A 10,242-nucleotide genomic window follows, 5' to 3' on the forward strand; every position below is an offset into this window, starting at 1 on the left:
TCTATTCCCCCCCCCCCCCCCCCCCCCAAAAAAAAAAAAAAAAGAAGGTGAGAGTAGACTGGTATAAGTTGGCATGGAGTAGTTTGCTCATACCAAGGCATAGCTTATTTTGAATAGGATCACCGTCAAAACAGGTGGGTGAGAACGGGATGGAGCATTAAAAAAAAGTCTTGTTTTTCTCTTGCGCTGCTGTCAGAGAGGCATGGAGCAAGGATAAATATTTAATAGGCGTGTTGTAGATAGTGATCTTGAGTAGGAGTGAGCAAAGAGGAATCTGCAGAGAAGAGGTTTTGCTGCTATCATCGCAAGGTGGGCTTGGTGCTCCTATAATTATGTAATTTGGAGGGAAGGAAATGGGGATCCATGAGGCAAAAAGTTGAACAATCAATGCAATGGGGTCAATCAGTTAGTTCATTACAAGCTTGGTGGTACAAGAATTACTGCAGAATGCTAAAAAGATCACTGAATTTCTAGAATTGCTTGCAAAATGGAATTTCTGAACTAGTTTAAGTTTTGCTTCTTGTTGAAACGGGGAAATCCCAACCCCATTTAGTTTAATTGAATTTAAAAACAGTTGACTGATGGATTCAACTACAAATGTTTATAGATTCTTCACATCACACTCCATTAAAAATTTAAAAAAGCTTCAGATACGAGTAAGAAAGGACGCAAGGAATAGTCTTCATAAGAAGAAATAAAAAGAAAGCAAAATCCCACAAGCAAGACATCTAATTTTGAAAGGAGGGTTGATTTCCAGCACCAGGTGGTTGCCTCAATCTCCTAAGCTCATCAATCCACTGCTCTCCGCCAGCCCCACCCGCCCAATCAGGAACAAAACTACCAAACGACACACCACGCATTGCCTCCATAACACGTGTCGCATTCTCTGGCGTCAACGGCGCATTCCTTCTACTCTCGTCCTCTCTAAACGCCCTCAAGATCGCCGTCTCAGATGCCTCTCCTACTATCTCTTCTTCTAATTCCTCTTCATCGCCATCTTCGCTGCTGCTGCTCTTTCCCTCGACATCTTCGTTTAGATTAAGAGTCGAGATTCCATCCTCTGCTTGACGCGCACAGTGGCCGTTGTCAAGGTGGCGCTGGTGGAAATCAGAAAATTGGGGATTGTTATGCTGTTCTTCATCTGAGTTTGATTGATCGGAGTGGGAGTCATCGTAATCAACGGCTGAGATTGGCTGGTAGTATTCGGATGTGTCATCGGGATTCGTTTCGGTATCGCTTTCCAAATTGTTGTCTACAAATCAGATAAAGGAAAAGAAAAGTACATTGGAGATTATAAACCAAAAATAAGGAAAGAAAAGTAATGTGAATGTGATAGACTGATTTTACCTTGAAGGAGATCGGGTGGGGAAAAGGGAGTGGCGTTCATCGTTGGAGATGGAGATTGAGAAAGAAAACTCTAGGAAAGCAAGGCCAAGGTTGATTTATTTATTCAAAAAATAGAAAGAGCAGTGAATACAGAAAGTTAAAAGTAAAAATTCTTGCACCAGCCGGGAATCGAACCCGGGTCTGTACCGTGGCAGGGTACTATTCTACCACTAGACCACTGGTGCTTGTTGATCTAAGCGTTCAAGATAAATAATTTTATTGTAAAATGAAATAGAACTTTTGCTTGCCTAGAAGTGAGTGCTTTGTTTGTTTTAACTTTTAACTAGAACCACGCGCACTTGATTTGAGCTCGCTCTGCAAAATGTGCAACAAGGTGGGTTGTGGATAGTTACTTGAGAGAGAGTCGAAGCGGGAGATGGGGATAGTTCCCATATTAAGGGCTTCGATTTCTCGGTCTCTCCCAATCCATGTTCCAAATATATCACTATCAAATCCGAATTCAATTCCTAGGAAAAACGAGTTGTTGTGCAGCTTCATCCGAAACCAAAACAATTCGGCGGTGAACTATTTTTCTCAGTTTCTTCCTTTTCACTAATTTATTGAAAATTGCAAAAAGAAAAACGCAATAGTAATGTAGGCAGTTAAGCCTGAACGGGAGCTCTCAAAATTAGCTCCTTCAAAGAGAGCCAACTGGTAAGTGTTACCAGCACCTTAAAAAGGTAAGCCAATTGCTTATTCATCTTTATGCTTTTGGTTGGATGCTAAGAACGTTTATTTGAACTTTGAAATTTGGTCTTTTGATAGGTTGAGAGAGGTGGAGATGATGCATTCTTTGTTCACGACTACAATGGCGGAGTTGTTGCTGTTGCTGGCGGTGTCTCTGGGTATGAAACCGTACATAAGTATGTTACTATTCCTTTTTATCATGCATTTTTATCACCCTAAAATTCTTGGCATGAAGCTCACTGCTGAAACTTCTTATATTACTGATACTAAGACGAGTTTTGTTACCTCAACACCACCAGTGAGTTTCTTTGTTTGGCTGGTGGAAAACTTGATGATATTACTGTGATTTTTGGTCAGGTTGTGCGCTCGCAACATATATTCTTCCCTTGACTGAGGATCAAACTGGTGAACCTCGTAGAGAACAGGAAAAAACACTCGAATCATAGTTACGAAGTTCTTATTTATTCTTGGCTTCTTGGTTTTCTTGTAAAGTTCGAGGATCCTGTAATGACACCTAGGAAATTAAAAGCGTCCACATTTAAATATATAAATTGACGCCGTCATGGAAGCGAAGTTACATATAGCCCCTTTTTTCTTTTTCTCCCATCAAGTAGTTAGGAACTTAGCATTACCCTGTCCTTTCACCAATGATGGCCGTGTCACGTGAGTTTACCATCGGAATGTGCTAAATGGGCAATCTCTTCCGATGTCATCTCTGCTGTCATGCTTCTGCATTCATGATTCAACATGAATGCAGTGACAGTACTCCCAAGGGGTGCAAAAGCTGCGGTTTACGATTTATAAGGCCGCAGAAGCATGCGTCCATAATGGGAGGAAGAAAAAAGAAGAAAATCCAAATAGAAAAATTATAGTTTTGGTTAAAAATAAGCCATCTCCTTATGATGCCGTTGAAAATGACCGAGACGGAGGAAAGTTTTACCCGGATACCATCCTTGTAGATTCAATACTGTCATCTGTTCCTGGCATAACTAGACTCGCGGTATCATTACGTCCACCTATGATATCTGATAACTAATCTTAATACTCGCCAGACCCCATAAAAGAGACCCCCAAAAATAAAACCGAGTCTTAAAAAATAAACTCCAAAATCATCAATGGAATCACCTGGAAATCAATAGCTGCGAAAAGAGAGAGAGCTATGGTAACCAACTCTTGAATATGCAGATAAACGATAAATTTTTTGTAGAAATAAAAGAATCTTGCATCATTATGAAACTGAAAATTTTTAGGAAAAAATGCAGGGACAACAGGATTATTAAACTAGCAGCTAAGTACTCAGCAGTAAATTCTATATGACCAATCAATTTGACTCGTAATACCAATTAAATAGACAGCAACGAGGCCTGAAAAAATGATACACGTGCTTGCTTGTGATCTCTCGTGGGAAGCTAGCATCTCATTACTTGTACACATTATTGCGATGCATCAGAGCAGGATAGCGAATACCCTTTCGCTCCTTGGTTATTCAAGTGACATTGTCACTGTTACTATTATCATTGAGTTCCTGAAAGAAAGATTTTGAGGCCTCGTATGTAGACCAGGAGATTGCTGCGGCTGGTGCATGGAAGAGCATCCTTGGGATCCAACCTCTTATGAGGCCTCTGTAACCATCCTTCTTAACTATTGTTTTAATCACATCTCCAATTGAACCACTTTTAAATCTGTCGCACCCACAAACACCCTGCATGTCCAATCAGTGTTCATTGTTATCGTTAAGAGAAATTTAACACCCGTAATAGACTATGCACAAATTAACACATTTTGTAGTCTTTATGTGACAATGACAGAAAGTGAACTTGAGAACTAATTTATCGTTAAGATTGTTTATTTTTGCATTTAAAAATCTTTTTTGAAAACTTTTTTGCTTTAATTTTATTTTTTATGATTTTGAATCGTTTTGATAATATTATTTTGATATATTTCTAATTAAAAAATACTTTAAAAAATAATCATTACCACACTCTAAAACACTAACTCCGTCTCCCTTAACATAGAAGGGTTAGCACCACAGGACCGGAGACCAATAGGTTACATGATACATCTAGTAGCCTTAGTAGATTCTTACAAACTATGACTTTTGAAATACAAAAATGGAGTGGAACAATGAAATTCTTCAAGAGCTTCAACACAAATTATCATCAATGAACAAGCAACACTTACTAGGCATCACAAAACACACAACAGAAAGACAAACGAAAATTGACTAGTGTCCAAGCTGGCTCAGGAGTCGAATCATGTGGAACTTGCCTAAGTAGGTGATTACTGCTGGCTAGGCTAGATGGTCAAGTCAGTAGTATTTGCGAGGCTATATGGAAGTCAAGTACAGAGAATCGCAGGTGTTTGGTTGAAGAATATCCTAATATATAAATTGGACATGTGCCCAGTGTTTGCTGCTCCATTGATAGATCGATGTCCCCGCACTCTATTGACTTTCCAGCGATGTACTTTACATCATTAGTGGAAGAGGCATAACAAATTCCTTAACAAACAAACAGAAATGCAGAGGTGTGATATCAGTTACATGATAATACCAATTTAACATTCGGCATTCAACTCTTGTAAAATTCATTTCGATTGAGACTGATAAGGAATAGTCAGATGTGGAAGATTAAACCAAACCCATAAAAGTATAAACAATGAAGAGATGGCAAATTGCTTCCCTAGCAGCCATAATACTTGCAAAGCACCTAATATGCAGGGCTTGCAAACTGCTAAAAAATTACGTTGGGCTCCATCATAAAATGAACTGTTGCTATGGCATGCCACAACTTTAGAAGATGTTCAGACTATGGCAGCATAAAAAAACCGATAGGATGATATAGATATTAGATATGAAGCTGGAATAGTGCGATTAAACATGTAGGCATCCTCTTTCTCTATTGGACTCATATTTTCTTAAAATTGGCAAAACAGTTCACTGTGAATTAAAAGCAGAGCAAGAAGAAAAATACCTGACACTGCAACTGAGTTTTAACAACATCGAGTGGTGTGGTAAAAGCTGCCGCCAGTGCTCCAGCTGCAGCACCAGCAGTAGCATGAAGAACCCACTTCTCATCATTAGCACTCTCAGGAGAAATCTCCGTCAAGCCCTTCTTCGCAGCCTCATATGTTGCAAAATAAACCGCAGTAAATGGAGCATTCATCAAAACAGTCGTCCTATACGAAGCATAAAATGCACCAAACCCCTCTTCTCTCACCACCCTCTTAACACAATCCCAAACACCCTTATAAACACTATCACTCCCCAGTTGCAATCTCTGCTTTACCATATCCATTGGTGTAAAAACCGCATCGCTAGCAACCGTTGCACAAACACCAGAAACGGCGTGAGCAATTGAACTATTTGAGTTGTCTCGCGACAAATGTTTCTTGCAGACTTCATAAACTGAAAAATGGACAGCGTGGGCAGGACCAGCGCCAAGAGCCATGGCGGCAATGCCACGGTAAAGGGAAGAAGGGCCTCCGGATTTGAGAAGGGAATTGAGGACGTGGGTTACACTAACGGATTTAATGGGGCAAGACCCGATTGCTTGCATATGGGTCTTGACTGTGTCAACAGGGAACATGGCCATGTGTTCTACAAGGCCGGCTATTGAACCGGAAATCATGTATTGCCAAAAATGGAGACCGTCATAAGAGGTTGCGGAGGAGACTTTCTCCGAGTGGAAATCTGGGCGGAAATCGGTGGGGTTTTGGAATTTGGTGGTGGTGGCATCGGTGGCCATGGTGAAGAATATTTTGTCGTTTTATTGAGAGAATTGGTGGAGTGAAGAATTGAGAGATTTTGACTATTCTTGTTCCGAGATAGATTTTGGTGTTGGGTGATAAGGGTTACTTACAGCCATACATACAACACTTACATCTGTTGAAGTTTAGCAGAAAGAAAGTGATAAATGGAGAAGGAGAAGGAGAGGAGAAGGTGGTACTTGATGGTTTTGGAAGTTTGACAATTGAAACAATTAGGGTTTCCAAGATTTTGGGTCTCTCTTTTCTTAACAAAAATACGTGTCATGTAAGATTTGACTTGGTTGCGGTAAGCACGAGGGTTTAGGTGTCCGAATGTCAATACAAGCTAGTCCCTATATTCTAAACTAATTTTAATTTAGACCTCTAAACAATATTTTTTTGGTTATTTGATACACACATTACATATTACACGTGAGAGACCACATTGCAAGATCATACCATACAAGCAGAATAACCTTGGACAATTGTTGACTAGAAGGGGCACCATGTTTTTTTGGTGTAACTAGATATGTTTAGTGATGCTCCTATTTGTTATATTTTTCAAGGTTTTCTTATATATTTAACATTTAACAAAACACTAATAAAGATAGTGCTTTTAACGTGGCCCTCCTAAAAAAACATTATTAATCCCAATAATGCTTTGTTTTTTTGAAAAAAATATATATGTTTTATTTTTATTTTTTTAAATTTGATTGTTTAAAAATTGTGTTTTATAAAAAAATTATTTAATTTTTATGAATTATCATAATTTCATGATTGGATCGCGGGTTTAAAATTATAACTTAGTTGACTTAATTTTATCTTTGTTTAGTTATTTTTTTTAATTTCATCCTTAAATATTTTATTATTTGAGAATTATGCTTTATGATTTATTTTAATTTATTTTTTATAAGATTATTATAGTTTCGTGATCTAAGTTATAAGTTAGGTGGATTAACTCGGATACTATTTTTTAGTTTTTTTTTTAGAATTGATTTCTTAAAAAAAAATTATACTTTAATATTGAATTGATTGAGAAATGTGCTTCATTATTTATTTCAATTTGTTTTTATGAAGTTATTGTAATCTTACAATTATGATTATAAATTTGATAAATTAACTCAGGTTGTTTGCTTATTTTTTAATTGATTTATTTTTTAATTTTATTATTTAATATTGAATTGTTTAGAATTTGAGTTTCACAATTTATTTTGATTTTTTTATAAAGTTATATCGGTCTCATCACTCAAGTCGTGAGTTTGATATGTTAATTTAAATTAATTCATGTTTTTTTTTGTTTTTTTATATTTAGTTGATTGAAAGTTAAGCTTTACAATTCATTTTGATTTATTTTTTGTTGGGGTTTTCATGGTCGTAAGATCAGGATTATAGATTTAATAAATTAATTTTTAGTTAATTTAATATATTATTATTTTAATATCTTCAAAAAATCATCATAATTTTTTTTATTAAATTATATTTTGTATTAGTTATTTAGATTATCTTTAAATTTTTTAAGTCGAGTAGATCATATCTAAATCATCTCCAAATATTTTTTTGTTTGCTAAAAAAATCAATAATACTTGAATTTTTTTAAAGTTAAAAAAATTAATCCAACCATTAACATATCGTGGGATATTGATATGGTACTTTTCTATTAAATTTTGTTGTGATGATTGTATTTAAATTATTAAATTAAAACTAAACTAATAAACATACATAATTTTTATATATATTAAAAATGGTGCCTGCTTAACTATTAATTGTTTTTTTTTCTTTAATAAAATCTAGTTCATCGAATTTAAAATGTGCATGCCATAGTCAGTTACGAGAGGCAAGAAAATGATCAACAATAATTACTTTGAAAGCACACATCTAGCCAAAGCATTTAATCATTGTGTTTTTATTTTATTTTCACCGAGGCTACGGATATGGACAGTTCTCAGCTAAATTCCTTGACTAGATGCTAAAAATTCATCACATGCGTAACAAAGTGATAAAGTAGGATCATCGGTGTGATGGCGTGCGCGGATAGAATGGCAGAGCATATTCCAAATCGAACGGTTTTGAGATTATTGAAAAAAAAAAAAACTATAATTTTGAAGGAGGATACATTATGTTGTATAATTTGTATCCTGAATATTAATTAAATATATAATTTTTTTTTTATATTTTTGAAAATTTAACCAAAATTTAATGAATAAATATAAACTAGTTATAAGATGTATTTTTTTATTTTTAAAATATTATAAAAAAAAGTTTTATTTTTTTATAAAATAAGTATGATTTAAAAAAAATGATGGTGTGTGAAAACAAAACATATTTTATGTTTTTTAAATAGAGATTTATTTTATTTTTCAAAATTTCAAAGAAAATTTATGTATTTTTAATATTAGGCCTATATTTTATATTTTATAGTGTAAGTTTATAACACAGTATTAAATAAAATTATTGAAAGGATATATTTTTATACCCTTTTTGAATAAGAAATTTTGTTTTAATTTTTTAAATTTTTTGAGATTTAGAAGGAAAATAAATATTTTTAATACTAGTTCAATATCTTAAGTTTACAAACTATTATTAAATAAAATGATTAAAAAGATATACAAGGGATTTAAAAATAATTTTAAGATAATTTATAAATTTTTTTAAAGTATTTTAAAATTATTTAAAGTATGTTTAACTGAACATTAAAATAAAAACAAGTAATAATGCTGGGAAATTGATAGGATGTGTTGCAGACATAATTTTTTTTTTGGTAAAATTTTTACACAACCGAGCTTCCTTAGAATATTTTTTAGGTTCAGCCCAACCACGTATGGTAGGATTTTCTGCCGAAGTCCAAGTAAATTATGGGCTAAAAAACCAAACTCGGGCCTATTAAGAGAAAAAGTATGCTGCCCAAGTTTTAAAATAAATAGCTTCAGAGCCTGACCCATAAAAAAGATTAAATGCTTTCTTCTTGGAAGATAAAAACACCGATTTAAATGAGCTTGCTATGAACAAATTTCTTCAAACATTATTTCCAAATCGAAGCACAGGTAAATTATAGAAACAGTTACAAAATGTGTAGTAAACAACTTTTATAACTGAGGCAAGGAATTAGATTGAAGAAGGCAGGGACAACATTTTAGCGTTGTCATCTTCCAAGATCTTGTCTCAACAGAAAAAATAAAGTCTTATTCCTGTAAATGGGAGTGACATATTTAGGAGTGAGCTCAACTCTAGTAAAGAAAGATGCAAACATACAACAACCAATGTATCATTCCATCCAAACTCTTCGTAACACTGAAACAAGATACTTAAAAATGAAAAAAGTAGCTCTAATATTAGTTAATGTCTCTAAAAAGTTGAAATCATATTTACAAGCTCATCAAGTGATTATATTGACAGATCAAGCACTAGGATAGATTGTACACAAGCCAGAATTATTTAGATGCCTAGTTAAATAGGGTATTAAGTTGGAAGAATTTGAACTCCACTACAAACCTTATCTAATTATAAAGGTTCACATTTCATAGTTGAATATTATCTTAAAAAATGCATAAATATACTTGATCATCCATTTTTCATAATAAAAGTTCCTGCCAAATAATGAGTTTCCAAAATTAAAGATATATAAATAATAAGTTATTTAGTGTGTGAGATAATAGTTAATCAGGGAACACTAACTCAATAATAAAAATGTATTGATGTCTAGATAATTATTATTTTTCTTTATAGATCAGGGAACACCAACTTAATAATAAAAACTTAAATATCTGCAAAAATAATCTCAATCAAGGGGATTTAAAGACCATCTAATGATAAAGTTAGTATTTTTATAAAAAATACAATAAATGACTTAAAAAAGCTTTAAATTTAAAGATATTTATTCTTAAGTTTTAAGATAATTAATGCTATGAAATATATGCAAGTTTTTAAGAGATGAGAAGTTCTGTCTCTTACTTGGATGGTTTAATGAGTATTTATACTTCTTGAATCTTACTGTTTTTGGAAAAAAAAAATGACTAAATTTTTTTTTGCTTCCAGTGACATTAATGAGTAACAAATATCTATTATATATTATTAATGAGGTAATAAGTATAATAAGTCCTTCTAAAAATATTTTTGTTGTTACTAAAATTTAGACCTCACGTGCTAGAGATGGTGTATACCCGTTTTGAACCAAGTGTGGGTGTATCTCATGTTTGCTAGAAAATTGTAAAAAAGGGAAAAAAAAAAAAGGTTCTGTTGTTGTCGCAATTTTTTATTTTGTTCCAACTTAGGCTCTGATTCTGACTTGCTGCTGTCAATTTTTTCTTTCCTTTTGTTCCAACTTAGGCTCTGATTCTGACTTGGTTTCGTACAATATCTGACAATCCTAGCTATATTTTGTCACTCATGACATGTTGAAAAATTGACCTATACCTTTATTAGGTC

At 33.8% G+C, this 10,242-nt stretch overlaps 3 protein-coding genes and 1 non-coding gene across 8 annotated transcripts; 1 reads left to right on the forward strand and 3 right to left on the reverse strand.

Annotated features, from left to right (window-relative positions):
• Window positions 1-517: 517 nt before the first annotated feature.
• On the reverse strand, window positions 518-1,455 carry LOC105110057 (uncharacterized). The gene is made up of 2 exons (XM_011004961.1): window positions 1,348-1,455; window positions 518-1,252 (listed from the first exon to the last, which is right to left on the reverse strand). The coding sequence occupies exons 1-2, from the start codon at window positions 1,385-1,387 to the stop codon at window positions 729-731; spliced, it is 564 nt and encodes a 187-aa protein (XP_011003263.1). The 5' UTR covers window positions 1,388-1,455; the 3' UTR covers window positions 518-728.
• Window positions 1,456-1,500: 45 nt separating this feature from the next.
• On the reverse strand, window positions 1,501-1,571 carry TRNAG-GCC (transfer RNA glycine (anticodon GCC)). Its single transcript has one exon. It is a non-coding gene; the product is annotated as a tRNA-Gly (tRNA).
• Window positions 1,572-1,726: 155 nt separating this feature from the next.
• LOC105110064 (probable protein phosphatase 2C 26) lies at window positions 1,727-2,618 on the forward strand. Of its 4 annotated transcripts, none has more exons than XM_011004974.1 (3): window positions 1,727-1,906; window positions 2,152-2,231; window positions 2,431-2,618. In XM_011004974.1, exons 1-3 carry the CDS (start codon window positions 1,763-1,765, stop codon window positions 2,465-2,467), a joined length of 261 nt encoding a protein of 86 aa, XP_011003276.1. In that variant the 5' UTR covers window positions 1,727-1,762; the 3' UTR covers window positions 2,468-2,618. The 4 variants fall into 4 exon arrangements, 1 of the variants encoding a protein (XP_011003276.1); XR_839398.1 differs by having other exon boundaries at window positions 1,728-2,066; XR_839399.1 differs by having other exon boundaries at window positions 1,727-2,040; window positions 2,152-2,618.
• A 637-nt stretch (window positions 2,619-3,255) lies between these two features.
• Window positions 3,256-6,115, reverse strand: LOC105110081 (mitoferrin-like). 2 transcript variants are annotated; one of them, XM_011004996.1, is made up of 2 exons: window positions 5,046-6,115; window positions 3,256-3,775 (listed from the first exon to the last, which is right to left on the reverse strand). In XM_011004996.1, the coding sequence occupies exons 1-2, from the start codon at window positions 5,817-5,819 to the stop codon at window positions 3,560-3,562; spliced, it is 990 nt and encodes a 329-aa protein (XP_011003298.1). In that variant the 5' UTR covers window positions 5,820-6,115; the 3' UTR covers window positions 3,256-3,559. The 2 variants fall into 2 exon arrangements, with proteins under 2 accessions (XP_011003298.1, XP_011003305.1); XM_011005003.1 differs by lacking the exon at window positions 3,256-3,775 and adding an exon at window positions 4,191-4,573.
• Between the last annotated feature and the right edge of the window lie 4,127 nt (window positions 6,116-10,242).

This window comes from Populus euphratica, unplaced genomic scaffold (genome assembly GCF_000495115.2).
Source record: "Populus euphratica unplaced genomic scaffold, PopEup_1.0 scaffold3.1, whole genome shotgun sequence".
Taxonomy (NCBI): domain Eukaryota; kingdom Viridiplantae; phylum Streptophyta; class Magnoliopsida; order Malpighiales; family Salicaceae; genus Populus; species Populus euphratica.

Coding starts and splice junctions, on each gene's coding strand:
- LOC105110057 (XM_011004961.1), bottom strand. CDS start 1,387: ATGAACGCCACTCCCTTTTCCCCACCCGATCTCCTTCAAG. Junction 1,253..1,347: donor CCCACCCGATCTCCTTCAAG/GTAAAATCAGTC, acceptor TCTGATTTGTAG/ACAACAATTTGGAAAGCGAT.
- LOC105110064 (XM_011004974.1), top strand. CDS start 1,763: ATGGGGATAGTTCCCATATTAAGGGCTTCGATTTCTCGGTCTCTCCCA. Junction 1,907..2,151: donor GAAACCAAAACAATTCGGCG/GTGAACTATTTT, acceptor GTCTTTTGATAG/GTTGAGAGAGGTGGAGATGA. Junction 2,232..2,430: donor GTTGCTGGCGGTGTCTCTGG/GTATGAAACCGT, acceptor ATTTTTGGTCAG/GTTGTGCGCTCGCAACATAT.
- LOC105110081 (XM_011004996.1), bottom strand. CDS start 5,819: ATGGCCACCGATGCCACCACCACCAAATTCCAAAACCCCACCGATTTC. Junction 3,776..5,045: donor AAACTCAGTTGCAGTGTCAG/GTATTTTTCTTC, acceptor TTGGACATGCAG/GGTGTTTGTGGGTGCGACAG.